Source organism: Sander lucioperca, chromosome 2 (assembly GCF_008315115.2).
Source record: "Sander lucioperca isolate FBNREF2018 chromosome 2, SLUC_FBN_1.2, whole genome shotgun sequence".
Classification (NCBI taxonomy): Eukaryota; Metazoa; Chordata; class Actinopteri; order Perciformes; family Percidae; genus Sander; species Sander lucioperca.
Window position 1 is genome coordinate 48168626 of NC_050174.1, and position 20948 is coordinate 48189573.

The following is a 20948-nucleotide window of genomic DNA, read 5'->3' on the forward strand; positions in this document are numbered from 1 at the left end:
ATTTTCTGGGAAGATCAGCATATGTGCTGAAGGACTCCAGAAACGTGTCTTGATCAGAAATATGTAAACAAAAAGTTACACGACAAATAGCTACCAATCGACTCCAAATGACCTGAAACGCACACTTCCTAAAAATATCCTGGAGGAACATTTTCCGGGAAAAACACTTGGTCAAATTTTCACAAAATCCTACAATTAAAGTCTATGGCGCGAACATTTTCGCTTATAACTCCAGAACGGTACGTCCTACACACTTGGAAACGGACTCCGTCTGACATAATTTGACCACCCCGAACACACAGAACTTGTCCCCGAGTCTCTACGGCCTTCCGTTCAGGAGATACAGACGTTTTGACTAAAAAACGTAACGTAGCTCGGAAACGAAAGGTCGTAGAGACAAGCGGGTGGTACCACGGGAAAGCCCATCATTGAAAATGGGGGGGTAGGTCAAAGTTTCATCGCTCTAGCACCTTCTGTTCTAAAGATACAGCACAAAAGGTAAACCATTTCCCATAATGCTTTGCGCTTGCAAATTTTGGGACAAAATTGCCCATATCTCAGCAATAAAACATTAAAAATGCAAAGTATTATACATTCCCGTGTTCGTCATCATGTCCTCTATCAGACTATGCTAAAAAAACATTATGGTTAAAATTTTGCACCGTCACAGAAGGGTATGTGCAAACAGAGTGGTATATATACAAAGTCGAAACCATTATAAAATGTTATGGAGTCCCTATTGGTACTCTTACTGCTGTCGGTACCCCTACCGACATCCGGATTCATAGCTTATCCCTACAACCATAAGGTCATTGCAGCGTTCAGGAAGAATTAACCCAGGAAGGAATAACTGAATAGATTTTTAAATCATGTGACCTTTATTTTTACAAGACAGTCAGGAAATACATTTTGAAGTGTGTTAAGTTCAACACAAGAAGCATTTAATGCCCTTAGGAGGCATAAGGGAAATGTTTTCTTAAAGTACCTCTCTACCAACATCCTGCTCCTCTCAAACATACAGAACCAGCAGGATGTTCAGGGTTATGTTAAGTGGAACCCTTTTATTTTACCTCTGTATGAAAGATAAATCATGGTTGGGTGAAAACACTTCAGCTGTTAAGGCTAGTGGTTAACAAAACCGAGTAATCTTTTGATATTCATATTACATGCAATCTGTTGAACAATAAAACCACTGATGCTGTTTTCTTTTTTTTGGTTCTGCACCTTCACTGGTGTAGATTCTACCAGTTCCTAAGACGTAATGACTCCATTGTAAACTAGAGAAAACAAATATCTCACAGTAAGAATCTGTTGAAATACAAAACACAAAGTAGTAATACTAAAAAATGCAATTATTAATTTGAAATACAATACTCCTAATACATTTCTTTTTATAGTTTATTTTTATGGTGTTTCTTGTCTTAATTCCCTCCTACAAACGGACTCAAAGATTTGCCAAAAACAATGACAAAAGAACAACCAGAAAATACTCCAGTCCTCTCTGACCTGAATGTCTTTTAAACATGGACCTGCAGAGTTGGATGGTCAAGTCTAACATGTTTAAATGGTAAATAAACTTCATTCATAAAGAACTTTCCGAGTCTTAGTGACCATTTAAAGCGCTTCACAACACACACCAGCATTCACCAGTTAAGACTTACATTCACTGAAGGCCGAGGCTGCCATACAAGCTGCCGTCTGCTCATCACGAGTGATACACATTCACACGCACACTCACACCAGTGGCAAAGGGAACAATTTGGGGTGAAGTGTCTTGCCCAAGGACACTTAAATATGATGACTGCAGGGGCAGGGAATCGAACCACCGACCTTCTAAAGACTGGACGACTGCTTTATCCATTTGATTCCTCACACAGAATTGATGCTGTTTCTTGATGTCTGACATATTAGTACTGAATCCCCAACACCAACCTGCCGGTGACAATTGACCTGCCGACAGTAGTCACTTATCATTTTTACATCGCACTTTTAATATCAGAATGCTTTGGGCATGTTTTTATTCCACATGAAAAGATTGAAAGAACGATGTTGGGGTAGCCTTACTAAACCTAGAACAACATGTTTACAATCTGAGGAAATTACTGGAAAATCTAGACTGTAGTAAAGGTTTTGTATCACTATATAATACACAACAGTAAGAAAAGACATTATTATTATTATTATTATTATTATTATTATTACTTCAGAGTAAGAACAGTGAGTCTGATTTGATAAAGTCAGATTTCACCCACAAAAAAACAAATTCATCATACAAATGTGTAGCATTCTTCAGTGCCCACTATCAAATAATGTAAACAATTCAGTGTCTCTTATTGTGAACTTTTCATTTGTTTGTGATTGTATTAGTGTGTTGTTTACTTTTCAAGTGCATTTGTATCAAATACTTTGGTAATTTAAAACAACAAAGTGGTCAAAATACAACTTTCTATTCAACTAAAAGATATAAGTTAACAGTCTAACACTTTTAGAAAAACTCCAGTACAGGGAAATCTGCTAGCTGAGCTTAGCTCAAAGACTAGAAGCAGGGAAACTGCTAGCTTAGATTCACACAAAGACTTGATGCAGGGGAAAACTCCAACAAAACTTCTAACAACCCCATGGCTGTCACTTTTCCATTTTTAGTTGAGTGTATTTAGTTTGATTTGGTTGTTACATTTCTTTTCTTGTTTGTTGAATAGGTGCAACAGGTGTAAAAATTAAACCGTGTGATTTTATGGCAATAGTGTTGGAGTTATTTGTTTACCAACCAAATTTGTTTGCAAAACTAACCATAAAATGTTTTTTTTTTGTACTGTGGTCTAACTTTACTGCTAAATAAACCAGCTATTATAGGATGAACTGTTAACTGCTAAGCTAAAAACATCTTCTTTTGATGGAAATAACCAGATAGGTTCCCCTCACTTTGAGTCTTTGTTCAAAGCTCAGCTAACATATCTTTCTCTGTCTTGGAGGCACAGACATTAACCTGAAAAACTATCTTCTCCTTTGACTCTGTATGGGTCAGAGAACATGAGGATTTATTTAAAGGATGGATTTATTCTGTAATCTTATTCTATTTATTCTTTAGTGCTACTCTACAGTATATTGTGGTAGAGTAACATTATGAAGGACTTTGACTAGAGTGCTGTCTCGAGGGTTGTAGATGTGTTTTAGAGCAGTATTAGTCAAAGAGTGGTCCACGGACCACTGGTTGTCCACCAGCGACCCCTGCTGGTCTGTGACTAGATTCTGTAAAAGATTCAGTTTTTATTTTAAAATTCAAAACGGTGTTTCTCTAACTGTCTGCCAGCGACAAACACATATATGAGGAACATATATGTGTTGTGGCAATAGAGACAATGCTTGAGTAGCATATTTTGTAAAACTGTTCTTTAATTTAGCTAAAATTTGTAATATGGTCCTTGGTCTGAAAAAGTTTGGGAAACATGGTTTTAGAGGGTAACAATATGGGGACTTAAATGTATTATTTAGTGTTGCTGTATAATGTGGTAAAGACTACATAATGTAGGACACGGTGGCCATTATTCCAGGCGTACAGCCCTCTGTCTCGGGGGTTGCCAATATGTTACTGTATTTTAGAGGGTAACTTGTTATTTAGTGTGACTGTATAATGTGGTAAAGAGTGACATAATGTAGGACATGGTGGCCATTATTCCAGGCGTACAGCACTCTGTCTCTGGGGTTGCAGATATGTTACTGTGTTTTAGAGGGTAACTTTATGTATTTGTTAGTTAGTGTTATTGTATAATGTGGTAAAGAGTGACGTTATAAAGGACTTGGTGGCCATTGTTCCAGGCGTACAGTGCTCTGTCTCGAGGGTTGTAGTCGAGCATGGACAGGTGGCTGTATTTGTTGGTCAGAGGAATGTCGATGTACTCGTAGGTGGAGGAGTTGGTGGAGTAGGCGTAGTAAACTTTGGTTCCACCGGAGTACCCATTAGTAACGTACAGGGTTCCACAGATCATGAATGCCTCGCCGGCACTGCGTTTCGGGTGGTTGGTGATCCAACTGCGGATGATCTGCAGAGTGTTTGGGTTTAACTGGCTGAGGACAATGTTTCCAGCATTCTGATTGGTAGCGTAGACGGCCCAGAGACCCCCCTCGTCCACCATGAGGTCGATGTCTGAGTGCCCCCCCCAGGAGTAATGGTACATGTTGTTGTAGCCGGCAAAGTCCAGCTGGCGGGAGCGGCTGATGAGCGATGTGCTGAAGTCGAACTTGATGATGGTGTGACTCTGAAACTTGTTAAAATAAATGGATCCGTTATAAACCACCTGACCGGTGCCGGACCAGGGGTGAGGCAGGCGGTGAGATGTGAAGTTATCCGTCGTCATGAAGTCATACATCGACTGATACTCCCTGACAAAGCGGTTGTTATGGTAACCATCCATGTACCACACCTGTAAGGGAAGAAACCAAAATGAATAATCTAAAAATGTGTTTTCTTTGCACTGTGATAAAAGACGACTGTGTTCCATAAATACATAGTTATAAATGATTCTTTATTAACTGTACAGTTTGATCATGTCATCATATTAAACTCTGTTAGACTGCTGTTAGCTGGGAGGAGGCCTCGAGGAAGACATGGGACTAGGTGGAGGGATTATATCTCCACCCTGGCCTGGGAAACCCTCAGGTTCCCCCAGTCGGAGCTGCTTAATGTGGCGTTGGAAAGGGAAATTTGGGTTTACTGCTGGAGCTGCTACCCCCAAGACCCGATCCCGCATAAACGGATGAAGATGAGACATTTTACATTATTAATTCCATATTCATCTCAGCATTTGGATGTTTTATATCGGTATTGATGGCTACTTTTTATAAATATGAAGACCAAACTGCCTTCATTCTTGTGTTGTTTTTCAGTTGTTAAGTTCTGTTGATGAGACTCACTCTGTTGTCTCCAGTCGGAGCGAGCGGGTCAGTCATCCACGATCCAAACCTCGATCCTGACGACTTGATGGTGATTGGCTCAGAGATTCCTGTCAGCTTCCCACATGCTGAAAAATAAAATCAACAGGAACACGGGAAGGGACAGGCTGAACAAAATAACAGGAAGACCTGCACAAACTGCAGTGAGGTGAACAGAGTTTTGTTTGCATTGTTCACAGCTTTGAAGAAGACATTGAAAACTACTCTTTCACCGTTTGGCTGATAATCCACAGAAACCAATGGAAAAGGTTTTCTGAGAGACTGCTGTCAACTCAAGAAATAGTTTCTGTGAACACTGTTGACACTGAGAACATGTTTTTCAATGGCAGTCTGTTTCTGTCTTGTATTATATATCAGTCCCTCCAGGATGTCGCAGCCTTTTTTTTTGATTGTTGCGGCCTAAAATGCCTGATTTTGCGGGAGCTCTTGTAAGAAATTGCGATAAAAGTTGCGATGTCTTTTGTATGTTTGTTGCAATGAAGTTGCGGGAGACAGTGAAAGTTGCAAAAAAGTTAAGATTTTTTTTTTATAGTTCTTTAAAAATAAAAAGGAAACTTGTTTTGGGGAGAATAAAACTACTCTGGACTGAGATTTCCTAGTAACTAAAAAGGCTCAGGATACTGCACATGTTGGTATAATATGAAAACAGCTGGTGGATTTAAGACACAAAATAATAATTTATGAATGAATCAAATTTGAACAGTCAGTGGCTTGTTGATCTTTACATTGTTAGTTAATTTCCTATCCTGGCCTGGGACACACATTCATACGGTTTGATAAAGGACTTATTGGACTTTAACTTATCATTAACTTACAATAACCAGCGCAGCTGTCCTCAATTTAGGTCATCGTGTCTTCTCATCTCCTTTTTCTCCTGCATCCACTGTGTGTAGTGTTTGTGTGTATGTGTCTGTGTCTGTGTCTGTGTGTGTGTGTGTGTGTGTGTGTGTGTGTGTGTGTGTGTGTGTCAGTTGCGGGGGGAACGGAGCAGCAGCCCCACCTGCTGTAGAGAGCCAACAGGATTGAAACGGCAGCAACTTCAGCGACTTTTAAATCATTACATTCTACACTGATGTTAAAATGTATACAAGTTGGCAGGACGGTCTGAAATGTTTGGCATGGTCGAAACTGTACGTTTTGTTGGTAAATGTGAGATGTTCAAGTCACACACACGTCTCGTCTTCATATCACACACAAGGAAATGATCAACCCGTTCTTACTCCCGCTTGGTCATTGGCTCTCAGAGTTCACGTGGGACTGCTGGGATTGGTTGAAGTCGTGATAAACTTCAGGTTATTGGTCAAATTTGCGGAAAAGTTGCGGTGATAGGTCAAAATTGCGTGTCGCACCAAATTTGCGGTGATTGGTTGAATTCACGTGAATTGGTGCAATTGCGACATCGCGAAATCCTGAAGGGACTGAAATATTCTGTGTTCAAACACTTTACCTCTCCGCAAAAATCCAGTGTGGACAAAAGGTTGGTTTAGGTGTGGGTTATTACACATGTTCACTTTATATGGTGTTCTGAGAAACAAATTATCTTAAATGTCAGCGGAAACAACTGCAAGTCCTTAAAATGTTCAATGTCCCAGTTTTGTGTTTATTTACTGACCTGCATGCCTCTTCCTGTTTGTTTATTCCTCTGTTGTTTACTCACCCAGCCTCTGCATGCAGGCCCTCAGCCGGTCCTCCAGGTTCATCACTCGGCCGTGCAGCTCCTGGTAGTCCAGACCTCCCATTTGTTCCTGCAGGGATCCCAGCAGCTCTGTCACATTCGCCACCTCCTCCTTAAACTGTCGGACCAGCAGAGCATCTGCCTTGTAGGCCTCCAGGACCGGGATCAGAGGACGTAACTCCTCCATCTTTACCTTTATAGACTGAGAGACAGACAGCAAGATCAATAACCATCCAGACATTTACAGACATCCAAATTCAAGTAAGGGGGTGTGAGCTTCAGCTGTTTGTTTAATAAATTGTTTCCTAATGTTTGATTTACTTTATCAACACAGTGTCTTGTAGATAATTGAACCCATTCACCAAGGGCATAGGTTTTATTTCAACAATGGTATTGACACATTGGGGGCCTGGTGGTCATCCCTTGTGAACATTAAAGCATCGCATTTTAATTTTCCTGCATGGAAAATTTATGTTGGAAATGTCTCAATTCATGTACAGGAAATCAAAATGCAGGTGGCAGGTGACAATTCAAATTATAACGATAAACTATTGCTCTCTGGCATTCTGTAGTTCTTTCAAATATTTATTCTTGTGTAGATCAAGCTTTCTCATTTAAAGGTGCCCTGCCACACAAAACTGTTTTTACTTGTATTTTTTTAAATATGTTAGGTCCATGTGTGTTTGTATTATGTGGTGAATATGAAAATGAACTGCTACCTCCTCTGTCAGCTCTAGCCACTGAAAGGAAATAAGCAGAGAAATCAGGCCAATTCCAAAAGCTGGTCAGTCTGACGTGGTGTTGCCTGAGCTCATTACTATTCATGAGCTCGCCCAGTTGCGCTGGGTAAAGAACGCTGATAGCCAGTCAGAGTCAAGCAGCTTAGCGCGTTGAATATTAATGAGAACTGGCACAAATCGAGCTGAGTCTTTCTGCAGGCTTTCTATACCACGCTAGAATGGCTTGAAACAAGGTAACCAAGGCATTTTTGGTCCATGGTAGAACTTCAGACATTACCACAAAGTAATGAAATACGTGTGGCAGGGCACCTTTAATGTTATCATTGCTGAGTCATCACATACTTAGGTTACATTACTGCCCATTTCTGAAGAAAACGACTGGAACACTTCCTGTGTAGACATGTACGTTTGATAACTTTCTGTCTGATTCTGAAATTTAGTGCTTCTTATTTTGCAGAGAGCTTTGCCAAGTTGTTGATTAATAAGTGACACGATGTCGTAAATGCTGCAATTTTGATTGGTTGTTTAAGCAATGACATCATCATGTGGGCAGTACCTTGTACTGTCTGGCGATGTTGCTCTCGTGTCCGTCTTCCACCTGTTTGAATTTGTTTTCCAGACCCTTCACCTGTTCTTCCATTTTCTCCACAAACTGCAGATCTCTCTGAGTCCGCTGGTCCAGAACTTCGATGGACTGACTCATATTCTGAACCTGGAAGACACAAACACATCATCACACATAATACTGAAGTACTGCTACTAATGTACCTTTATAAAAAACATCACTGTCAGGTAATCTGATATTACCAGACTCAGAGATATCAGCAGTATTTTTAACAGTAGCATTATCAGTTGTAGTAGCAGTTATAGTACAGAACCTTCTCCAGCAGCTGTCTGAGCTGTTTGGTTCGGGCGTCTCTGGAGCAGACGGTCTGCTGGGGAGCAACCACCGTACAAACACATCGACCTTCAGAGTCCTGCGCTGAACTGTACACCTGCCAGCCCTCCTCCGGGGCAGAAGGACCCACCTATCAGACAAGAAATCAGTGGACAATGATGTAAATAAGACACATTTATTGTAAATATAGTTGTTTAAAATCATTTAGTAAAATTGATCATACACACACAAAAATGCTGCGTTGCAATATTATTAGGAAACACTCCAATAACGTTCACTTTTATGCGGATGACACCCAATTATACCTATCAATTAAGCCAGACAAAACCAGTCAGTTAGTTAAACTTCAAGCATGCATTAAGGACATAAAATCCTGAATGACCTACAATTTTATGATGTTAAACTCAGACAAAACTGAAGTCATTGTGTGGGCCCTAAACCCCTCCGAAACTCATTATCCAAAGATATAGTTAGTCTGGATGGCATTGTCGTGGCCTCCAGCACTACTGTCAGAAATCTCCACAACAGCCTTTTTTTTATCTGCCTAACCAAATTTAGGCACATCCTTTCACAATATGATGCTTAAAAAAACTATTCTATGCATGTGTTACTTCAAGGATGGACTATTGTAATTCCTTAATATCAGGTTGCACAAACAAGTCCTAACCCGAACGCGGCAGCGCATGTACTGACGAGAACTAAGAAAAGAGATCATATTTCTCCTGTGGGACTACCTATGATACACTAATTTCCTCTCTCCTCTCTCTTCCCATCTGTGTGCATTCATGTCCCATTAATGAATGTTACTAACTTAGGTTCCTTGTTTTCTCACCTCGCAGGTTTCCTTGGATTGTGGTGGCACCTAGATCGTGGTTGCAGCTGTTGCCTTGGTCCTGCTTGACACCATGCTACGCCCTGCACTGCTACTACTATTATTTCTAGTCATAGTTCTAATTATCCTTATTGCTACTATAATTGCCACTTTTCATCATACCAACTTTAATTATTATAAAACATATTCCTGTATATATGTACCATTGTTTCTGTGTCCCAACCAGCAATGCCAGAGTCAGGGTCTGTCCGAGGATTCTGCTTGTTAAAAGGAGGTTTTTTTCTCGCCACTGTGGCACCAAATGCTTGCTCTTGGGGGGAATTGTTGTCTCTGTAAATTATAGAGTGTGGTCTAGACCTACTCTATCGGTAAAGTGTCCTGAGATAACTTCTGACACTATAAATAAAATGAAGCTCAGAGGAAGAAAATAATTGACACATACATACATACATAGAAGGAGCTGAGGGGTATGAATAAATTAGCCAAATGTGTTAAAAATATATTAAAGACGTGCGAAACTCAATGAATAGGTTAAAATACAAGGACTGTTCTCACTCTGTCATTCTGATTGTGATTTTTTCATTCCTCGAATAAGTATTTTTTTCAGAAGTTGTTCTGGTATTTTGTAGATTTAAGGACAGGATATCGAGGCGTAGTCAGGGTGGAGAGGGGTTGCAGTTCGGTGGGCTGGGGATCTCATCGCTGCTGTTTGCAGATGATGTGGTCCTGATGGCATCGTCGGCCTGTGACCTTCAGCACTCACTGGATCGGTTCGCAGCTGAGTGTGAAGCGGCTGGGATGAGGATCAGCACCTCTATATCGGAGGCCATGGTTCTCAGCAGGAAACCGATGGAGTGCCTTCTCCAGGTAGGGAATGAGTCCTTACCCCAAGTGAAGGAGTTCAAATACCTTGGGGTACACACATTGTTTCACGAGTGAGGGGACAATGGAGCAGGAGATTGGTCGGAGAATCGGCGCAGCAGGTGCGGTATTACACTCAATTTATCGCACCTCTCGATCTACCGGTCAGTTTTCGTTCCTACCCTCACCTATGGTCATGAAGGCTGGGTCATGACCGAAAAAACGAGATCCAGGGTACAAGCAGCCAAAATGGGTTTCCTCAGGAGGGTGGCTGGCGTCTCCCTTAGAGATAGGGTGAGAAGCTCAGTCATCCGTGAGGAGCTCGGAGTAGAGCCGCTGCTCCTTCGCGTCGAAAGGAGCCAGTTGAGGTGGTTCGGGCATCTGGTAAGGATGCCCCCTGGGCGCCTCTCTAGGGAGGTGTTCCAGGCACGTCCAGCTGGGAGGAGGCCTCGGGGAAGACCCAGGACTATGTGGAGGGACATCCAGCTGGGAGGAGGCCTCGGGGAAGACCCAGGACTAGGTGGAGGGACATCCAGGTGGGAGGAGGCCTCGGGGAAGACCCAGGACTAGGTGGAGGGATTCTATCTCCAACCTGGCCTGGGAACGCCTCGGGATCCCCCAGTCGGAGCTGGTTAATGTGTCTCGGGAAAGGGAAGTTTGGGGTCGCCTGCTGGAGCTGCTCCCCCCGCGACCCGAGACTGGATAAGCGGACGAAGATGGATGGATGGATGTTCTGGTATTTAGATCTTTTGTTATCTTATTTTATATTATTTTTTATCTTGTTTATTATTCATAGTATTTCTTGTATTATTGGTGTATCGGTCTATCTATCTATCTATTTATCTATTTATCTGTAAGTGGATGAAGATGGATTATATATATATATATATATATATATATATATAGTGTTGTCAGTGCTGTAGTTTTGTGTAACTGTTAAGTCATTCAATTTCTAACCCTCTAATATTAATCCTAATGTGTTGTAATCCTTTTGACAATCTGGATTAAAACCCTTTTATTGACGGTTGATCTTTTCATAAAATATTAAATCCAGTTAGGAAACATTGATATAATACTTAATCTGCAGCTCTCTTAGTCAAAGGTTTGATGCTTGCTGAGAACTACAGTTAAATCTGCTGATTGAGCTCATTTAATCAACCAACAGGCTCAAATGTGATCCAGAAGATCTATGATCTAAATGTCTCTCACACACAGGGAGAATGTGTGATGGAGAGGTGTGTGCTGGGTTTTACAGTTTGTGTAACCAGATACACAAAACTGTTTCTCTCTGAATTACCAAATTCAATATTTAGGTATCTGACAACCAAATATTGATTGATCGATCGGATCAGTTTATTTTTCACAAACATTCAATTATTTCTGTCAAATCAAATGTTATTTACAACATCAGTGACCAGGGTCTTCTACAGTCTAAAAACAGCGGAATAGAAAGCAGCAGAATAGAAGATAGAGCAGAAAACAGAAGGAAAGAAGACAGCAAACCAGGAGACAGCAGAATAAAAATAGAAACATTATATATTCACCATGGTGAAGAGTGATCCGAACAGCAGCAGCAGAAAAATGTTGAGCAGATTCTCTTCAGACTCCATCTGTATCAAACCCATTCACTGTTTACCTCTTTAATTAGCTTCTTAGCTGTCTGTTAGCCTGGTTATCTTTCTCTTAGCCTGTTAGCCTGGTTATCTGTCTGTTAGCCCGGTTATCTCTCTGGTAGCCTGGTTATCTCTCTGGTAGCCTGGTTATCTGTTGTGTATCTGTCTCTCTGCTCCTCTCTCTGGTCTCTTGGCTTTCCTCCTCCCTCTCTCCCTCTCCTCTCTCCCTCTCCTCTCTCTCCTCTCTCTCGTTCTTCTCTGATGTGACGCCAGTAATCGGCCGAGTGGAAACAAGATGCTCCAGCTCACAGTGTGTGTGTGTGTGTGTGTAGTGTGTGTGTGGCTTTGTGTATATGTGTGTGTGTGTGTGTGTGTGTGTGTGTGTGTGTGTGTGTGTGTGTGTGTGTGTGAGTGAGAATATTTCCATAGCACCATTTCCTTTCAAGTTTGTACGCTTCTGGTTTTAATATGCAGGTTTTGTGGGCTGACTTCCTTTGTTTCATCTTCTTTTTATAGAGCAGCAGAAGGAGTATGGTTGGCAGTGAGCCTGCAGCAGCGTCTACAAGATGATCCATTTGGGTGGGAGTAAAGTGAGCATAGAGTCCACTGTTACATTAAGAGTAGCCTGGTTCAATGCCGTCCTCTCTCTCTGTGTGTTTCAGATCTCTAACTCTGTTCTCTTCGGGAAGCAACAACAAACATCGAGCTAGCGAGCTAACCATAACTGAAAATATCAAGTTATGGAGAAGATCATTTCCTCTCTCACTGGGAGGTTTTATAAGAATATGTTAGATCATTTCCTCTCTAACTGGGAGGTTTTATAAGAATATGTTAGATCATTTCCTCTCTAACTGGGAGGTTTTATAAAAAATATGTTTAGATCATTTCCTCTCTAACTGGGAGGTTTTGGGACTGATTGGTGGGATTGCTGTGGACGAAGTACACACAGAGATACACTGGTAAGAGCCAATGAGGTTTAACCATGAAGCAGCTGATTTAAATAGCTCACGTTACTTTATTGTGTCAATAGTTAACTTCATTTAATATTGGATGAGGAGTTTTCTTTAGCCTGGTGAAAATGTTCCACCAGAACAAATTCCTTCCTGAGACTATTTAGCAGAGCCACAGTCACTGCGTCTGGAGCTTAGTGCCGCCCAGGACCACTGGGATTGGTTTAGAGAAATGTAAACAACCCAGAGAGTTCATTCTCCTATCCCAGAATGCATCTGTGGTGTAGCCAGACCTTCCTCCACAGTGCTGTGGAGATATGGCAATGTGAGATGATATTGATAGTAGTAAACACTGCAGTTGAATATATTCCCTCTAAAGCTTTCAAGAGTAGATTATGTGTAAAAAGAACCAAATGCATTTTGCTTTCTCTTCCTACCGAGTTTGATGCTAGATCGTTACAACGTTTACATACACATAATATTCCAGTTTTTTATTCCAAAAAAGACACTATTCCTCTTAGCTGTTTCCATGGCTAATTAAAGTGAATATTCCACATATATTCCCATTTACATGCAGCCATGTAAAACAGGATGTTATCAAAGTGTTCCAGCGGTGGTGGAGTTGTTGGAGTGTGTGAATACAGCCTCACTCTTTCATTCCTAACAACCATAGCAACGCACAGCGCTGAACGTAAGCCAGGCAGAAACAGGCAGGAGGCTGTAAACTATCACAAACTGTGGTAAATGTGCTGTATATTTCTAAAGAATGCTTCTAAAACCTGAATAATACCGAGATCTGATCAATCTGGAGAAAAAAAAGGCTACATTTGGAAAAGGGCCTTATTCTGAATATCTAAACGGAAAAGGCTGTTTACATGACTTGTATCAAATCCGCAATATTGTATTATTCAGGATAAAAGTGGAATATTAGCGTGTGTGTAAACATACTCACTATTAGCTTTTCCTTTTTTGGTAACTACACCACTTCTCTGTGTCACCATGCTGAAGAAAATCTTGCCTTCTACATTAAGAAGACAGAAAGGCCTAAACATAATCTTTCTCCTCAGGAATAAGAAACTGACCAGCTCTTCACCGAGACCTCAGAATAATCAGCTTCCGCCATGCTAACATCATGAACCTTCATCCAAACCTAAACCCATCTGGAGCATTTAAAAACCAGACAGTTCGGCCCAGTGGCGGAGGCTGACCGTACTCGCGTCTTGGTGGTCTATTACCCCGTTGTGATCTTTATGAAAAGCTTTCTCTAACTTTCTGCTCTCCTTAAAATGTCGACCGACATTTGAGGTGCTAGCGACACATTAATACACTCTTTGCCAGTATCTGCAGCCTTCTTCCACTGCCTTTACTAATGCTACAGCTCAGAAAACCCAAACATTTCAACATGAAATCTTCTGTATTCTCTGACTTCCTGTCACCATAACATTTCCACATCATATTCATTCATTAAATCTTCTGTATATCTGTGACTTCCTGTCCCTTTCCGCCCAACAGATTTGCATTTACAGTTGCCCATATGCCCTTCTCAGTAGCCCTCGGCTGTTTCACTTTGGATTTCTGCCCATGACTCCTCTCTTTCCCAGGCTGCCATGTGGTGTTACCGTCTGTTTCCTCCGCAGCAGCCTTGCTAGCCTGTTGCTGGACTTCTCCTCAAGGATTGGACTTCATAAGCCCTTAAAGGTGCAGAGTTCCTGCATGGTTTCAGCGCGATTTCACTACAGGAACTCATAGTGCACCTTTAACACAAATTCATTGGCATGTCAATATTTTTTCAAACTGTTCACTTTGTAATGAGTCTTTCGCACAGAACGGAGTGAGAATCCTTACTTAAACGTAAATCTCACTCAGTCAAACATGACTTTAGCATAAACAAACATGGTCGAAGATGGGCAGGAAGACGGTGTGCCCGGGCTTCTGCGGGAGATCCTTACGGAGGTAACCGCTGATAACGGTCCCGGTCGGGGCGGTTAATGTTGGCCACTGTTGTCTCCGGGTTGCCCCGGTGACCTGGGTACAACAGGACTAGACTGTGGCATCGTAAATATTCAAAATGTTAAATATTTGTAGAAGTCACTCTTAAAAGAATTGACACCATAGGAATGGTGTCAATTCTGGGCACTGCTGCCCGTTGTTAGAGGGGATCGGCCTGGTTACTGTGTGGTGTACCCAGCTTTGGACTGCCCGTTGTTAGAGGGGATCGGCCTGGTTACTGTGTGGTGTACCCAGCTTTGAACTGCCCGTTGTTAGAGGGGATCGGCCTGGTTACTGTGTGGTGTACCAAGCTTTGGACTGCCCGTTGTTAGAGGGGATCGGCCTGGTTACTGTGTGGTGTACCAAGCTTTGGACTGCCCATTGTTAGAGGGGATCGGCCTCGTTACTCTGTGGTGTACCAACCTGGTCTCACGGTAGTTTTGATCTATTGATTCGTGTACAGGGAAACGATTTTCTACTTCATTTAGTGGTGGTCACCACAGAATTGGAACGTTACCATTTCACAAACTGCCATGAAACTGGCCTGCTCTGGGGGATGCAAAAACAGCCGCCGGGACACGATCCGCGGTCTCTGGGGGACGCAACAACGGAGAAATTAAACGCCGCACGCCGGCGACAACAACGGTGACTGTTGTGGTTAGGAAAAGAAAGATGGGGAAAATGTTGCGGTTAGGAGAACAAGAATGCAGAAAGGAACTACCACACGCGGGACACGATCCCCGGTCTCCGGGGTGAAAGTCCTCTGTTGTTTGACCCATCCACCACCCCAACCGACCTCCTTACACGGATTTCCGGCTTTTCAATACTACTCGCTACCATAATTGTGCTGTTATCACGTAATATGCTTCCCATTCAAATACATTACTTTAAAATTGTAGAGAACCAAACAGCTTCCTGTCTGATCCCAAAGTTGTGGATCAGTTGTGGATCAGTTGTGGATCAGTTATGGATCAGTTGTGGATCAGTTATGGGTCAGTTATGGGTCAGTTGTGGATCAGTTATGGGTCAGTTGTGGATCAGTTGTGGATCAGTTGTGGATCAGTTATGGATCAGTTGTGGATCAGTTATGGGTCAGTTATGGATCAGTTGTGGATCAGTTGTGGATCAGTTATGGATCAGTTGTGGATCAGTTATGGGTCAGTTATGGATCAGTTGTGGATCAGTTATGGATCAGTTATGGGTCAGTTATGGGTCAGTTATGGATCAGTTGTGGGATAGAAGAGGGTCAGTTCAGAGTCTTCAGTCTGAACGAGAAACAAAAAGGAGAAGACAGATGGAGCAGAAAATGTCTCTAAATTAATCATCATGTGGTCGTCATGGAAACATCTCTATCTGCAGGCACAAGTGTGTGTGTGTATGTGTGTGTGTGTGTGTGTGTGTGTGTGTTGAACCCTGCTGCGGACCATCTGACACACACGCACACTCTCTCTCTCTCTCTTGGACAGATTTCAGTGAGAGATGAAAAAACGAGGCGTTTGGAAACAGCATAAAAACAGAAACTGATTATAAATGTTTGAGACATGATGATCATTTCAGATTAAATTAGATATTTTACAGAAACATGATTAAAATCTTTATTTGACAATGTTTTATTGATCAGATCTTAATAATAGATTTCAAACATTTGATGAAAATGAACTTAATAAGTTAAAACCATCTGAAATATTATTTGTCAGTATTTAATAAATTCAACCAGGCGCCAGAGCTTCCTGAGTAGTCGGGGTCCATGCATGAAACTGTCGACATCTGCTGGTTAAACTCTGTATTACATTATATATATATATATATATATATATATATATATATATATATATATATATATATATATATATATATATATATATATTAGAAGTACATCTGTAGAAAGAGTTCACTCTGAGACCTGAACACATTGTTTATAGATCATAAGTACTGATGTGTTGTTCAGGAAAGATCTTTCACTATAGGGGCATACTGACACTGGCCCAGTTGCCCGAGCCCGACAGCAATGAGGGTTAAGGGATGCATTATTCTGAAGAAATGATTGTTGCTGCCAGCGAGGTGGATGTAATTATCAGCAGATATGAGTGTTGAGGAGCACTCGTTCTGCAGAAATTATTGTTGCTGCCCAAGCAGGTGCAATTCTTGGCAGGGATCCAAAGACAACAGCAAAGCAAGCTCTGGTCATGGCCGGGGGATGGGCCATTGCTACCGGGTGTGGGGCTCTCCGTGTCTCGCTGGAGCTCCAACTGCAGGTCGAGGTCGGCAGCAAAGTTACAGTCACAGATTCCCCACTTGGTGATGTGACAGAGCACATGTGTGAAGTTGCAGTGACAGATTCTCCTCTTGGTGATGAGAGAGAGTAATATATGTGAAGTTGCAGTGACAGATTCCAGAGGTTGTAATCACTGAGTTGTGGTTGTGATGGAAAATGAACCCGAGTAAAAAAAGTATACGAGTAAATGTTGCATTACAAGTTTGCAGCTGTCATTGTGTTCATGTAAATATCAATCTACACATTTGTGAATATTTTTTTCTGTGACTTCACATTCAGAATACAGGTGTCTGAATATTTTTTAACAAGTGCAAATTTGAACATACAAGTTCAGATTGTTTGTTCTACAGGTTCTCACATCGTATTCTACAAGTTCTCACATTATGCACCATATTATAAAACTTAGATCAGTTTGTTGATGAAAAACTTTCTTTAAAGCAGATTTCAGATTCATCTCTTTATTCTTGTATTTGTTGTACAAAACTTTTTGTTTGTTTGTTTACAGGTTGTTTAAACGTCTACTTGTCATTTTTTTGGTTTCCATAGTGATAGCGAAAATGGAGGTTGCCTCTGTTGTGTTGTGTTGCCGTGGAAATGGTCACTCTGCTGCTCTCCACGGACGTGTTGAAGCCGTGATCTCGGTACATCCCGCTCTGCAGCATCGCCTCCGAGAACTGACGGGACTTCCCTTTAAACTGAGTCTGAAACACACAGAGGAAACTTCAGTCTTTAATATAAACTGAGTCTGCTGGAGAGGTGCTAGTTCACCTCCTGGGCACTGTTGAGGTGCTCTTGAGCAAGGCACCGAACCCCCATCTGCTCTGGGCACCTTTCCATGGGCAGCTCCCTCACTCTGACATCTCTCCATTAGTGCATGTATAGGTACTGAGTGTGTGTGTGTAATTCAGGCTTGTGTGTAATGTGTGTAATAACAACAGAGTGAAAACATTGTAATTTCGCCTTGCAGGATTAATAAAGTATAGAAAAAAGAAAAAAAAGAATAATTACACAGTAAAGTAACACAGTAAACACATTAATGCGTTTACTGTGTTAATGAACTGAGGATCAGAATCAGAATCAGAAAAGCTTGATTGCCAAGTACGTTTTTAACACATACAAGGAATTTGTTTTGGTGTTGTTGGTGCATGTCACACATTCTCTAAATATAATATAAACAACATAAGTAAAGTATAAGTATATGTACACAGTATACAGTATGTATTAAATTAAAAATTAAAAATAAAATAAAGTGAGTAGAGGGTGGGAGTAGAGGATGGGAGTAGAGTTTGGTTCGGTTCGGTTTGGGGTTCGGCAGAATCTTAACCAGTGGGTTCGGTATTCGGCCGAACCCCAAAAATCTGGGTTTGGTGCATCCCTACACTTAACCCCTAGTGTCTCCAGAGGTGTGCAACCTCTGACATATATAGCAATTAGAAGTCGCTTTGGATAAAAGCGTCAGCTAAATGACATGTAATGTAATGTAATGTAACAAAGACACAATTCCGTCGTCTGTCTGCCTGTGTCTCTCTCTGTCTCTCTGTCTGTCTGTCTGTCTGCCTCTCTGTCTGTCTGCCTGTCTGCCTCTCACCTGTATCTCATGAACAGTTGGTCCCTTGCTGCCGTATGCTTGGTTGGATGTTCGGTAAAGCGGCTGATCGATCTTCTCTCTGAAACACAAACAGCAGCTCAAAGTTACAGAAATAACTAGAAAAGACCTCAAGACATGTTGACAGTGTGCACATCCCAATATCACTGGCTGTGTGAGAAGTAGTTATTATAACACATATATAATATAATAATATAATGTTGACAGTGTGCACATCCCAATATCACTGGCTGTGTGAGAAGTAGTTATTATAACACATATATAACATAATAATATAATGTTGACAGTGTGCACATCCCAATATCACTGGTTGTGTGAGAAGTAGTTATTATAACACATATATAATATAATAATATAATGTTGACAGTGTGCATATCCCAATATCACTGGTTGTGTGAGACAGAGAACATCCAATAGTTGAGTAAAGGCCATCGCCACCACTAGTTTAGATAGGTAAAGTAGTTATTGTAACACAGAACAAAACAGAAGTACTACCTTCATCACAGTAGTAGTATTATATTAAGGTAGTACAGGCAGTAGTAATACTACAGAAGTATTTGTGATCGTTGTTTCAGACTTTCTGTTTCTGCCTCAGATCAACTGACAGTAAACTGAACTACCGTTAGTTAAACCATCACAAAAACATACCTGTAACCATGGAAACACTCGGGGTTGTTGAATCGCTGCGGCAGGTTTGGATCCGTCCTGTAAACGTCGCAGGTTTGAACTCTCTGCTCCTCCATGGCTGGCTGACTGACTGACTGACCAAAACACAGTTACTAACAACATGGGGTTACCATGGAGACGCATGACATCACACACTGTCCCAGCATACACAGACACAGAGATACACACACACACACACACACACACACACACACAGACACACACACACAGACAGACACACACACACACACACACACACACACAGACACACACAGACAGACACACACACACACACACACACACACACATACACACACACACACACACACAGACAGACACACACACACACACACACACATACACACAGACACACACACACACACACACACACACACACAGACACACACACACACACACACATACACACACACACACACACACACAGACAGACACACACACACACACACACACACACACACACAATGGCATGAATCTAAAATATAAATAAATCTCACCTTCCTCTTTTTAAATCAAATCAAAAATAATTCCAGAGCAGCAGAAGGCTTGTTGGTGTTGCTAGGCAACATGTAAAGAGGAAGTGGCCCACCAGGCTTTAAAGGTTCTCAACCTTTTTTGTGCCAGCGCAAAAAAGGTCATTACAAACAACATATGTATTAGTTTCTCAGGTATCAAAAAAGCCATGTGAATACAAATTATATTTACAGGTGTTAAAACATGTAACCATTTGACATTCAATTTAAATTAGGTAACAGTAGCCAATCAGAACGATTAGATAAGTAATAGATATGTTCCTCAGTTTGGACTTGACCAGGCTCATCTGTGAGAACACTCGTTCTACGTCAGCATTGCTCAAAGGCATCGCAAGCAATGACAAAGAAAAGAGGGAAAGTTTTTTGAAAGTGTCGTCTCCACTGCTGTCTTTGTAATTGAGCACTTCAACCCAAAAGGCCTCTGCCTGGCTGTCCTCCTTGTTTGTCCATGGGAGATATGCAACAGCCTGATACTGTGTTTCAAGAGCTGCAGGATCACCAGAGTAGAGTCTCAGCATTGAGACTGAGCTGAGCTGTGGTTTTGGTTGTGACAGGATGACAGTCGGACTGAACACAGTCGTAGATTTCCATATCTGGATGTTAGCTGGGAGTCTCTGTTGCACTTGTCTGCTCGCTTCCACCAAGAAGTCACGGCACCTGCTCTTCATATTTCTCTCAGCCGTGCTCTCCATTCTTGCCTCATCCAATGCCATCATGAAGGTGACCCCATAATTGACTGCACCCACAGGTAACAAAACACTGGGGTCTGTTATGTCGATTGCAAGCAGTTGTTCATCTGATGTGGGGATTATTCCAGGTCTCACCACTCTGGAGATGAGGGAGCGAAAGAAAAGAAGCAGACACTCCAACATTTTGAATGGATTGCCCTGTCCTGCTGGAACAGCTTGTTGATCCTGTTGAATTCTTGTAGAAAAGGCATTAAAAACAGCAGGTACAGTTTGTTAACAGGATCACTGTACATCTGGTGCAGGATTCCAGCATCATAACATCTCTGGTGGTCTTTTGTTAGCTGAAAGTGATGCTTCAGTTCATCCCACTGATTGAGTATGCGCAAACAGCAAGCCACCGTGTACCTGACATCTGTACATGCATCAAAGGGATTTCACCAGGATTGATGAGGCTGTAGATCTTTGCATACTCACGGCGGCGAAGAGCACTGTGGGAAAACCAGTTGTGAGAATGAGAGACCAAGTATTCAAGGTTGCGTGGGAGGGTCTCCACTGCCTTGCTTACACACAGCTGTATGGAATGGCACATGCACTTGAGCAGCTGGAGATTTGTTTTTTTCTGGAGAAGGTGAGTGTATAATGAATTCCTCTTC

The 20948-nt window shown here is 41.7% G+C and overlaps 2 protein-coding genes across 2 annotated transcripts; both read right to left on the reverse strand.

Moving 5' to 3' along the window:
• Positions 1–1153: 1153 nt before the first annotated feature.
• Positions 1154–11871, reverse strand: LOC116056989 (noelin-like). Its single transcript, XM_031309405.2, has 6 exons — positions 11501–11871; positions 8244–8393; positions 7922–8077; positions 6608–6827; positions 4912–5018; positions 1154–4421 (listed from the first exon to the last, which is right to left on the reverse strand). Exons 1-6 carry the CDS (start codon positions 11579–11581, stop codon positions 3759–3761), a joined length of 1377 nt encoding a protein of 458 aa, XP_031165265.1. The 5' UTR covers positions 11582–11871; the 3' UTR covers positions 1154–3758.
• A 5350-nt stretch (positions 11872–17221) lies between these two features.
• On the reverse strand, positions 17222–19258 carry c2h9orf116 (chromosome 2 C9orf116 homolog). Its single transcript, XM_031309404.2, has 3 exons — positions 19038–19258; positions 18372–18450; positions 17222–17484 (listed from the first exon to the last, which is right to left on the reverse strand). The coding sequence occupies exons 1-3, from the start codon at positions 19130–19132 to the stop codon at positions 17302–17304; spliced, it is 357 nt and encodes a 118-aa protein (XP_031165264.1). The 5' UTR covers positions 19133–19258; the 3' UTR covers positions 17222–17301.
• Between the last annotated feature and the right edge of the window lie 1690 nt (positions 19259–20948).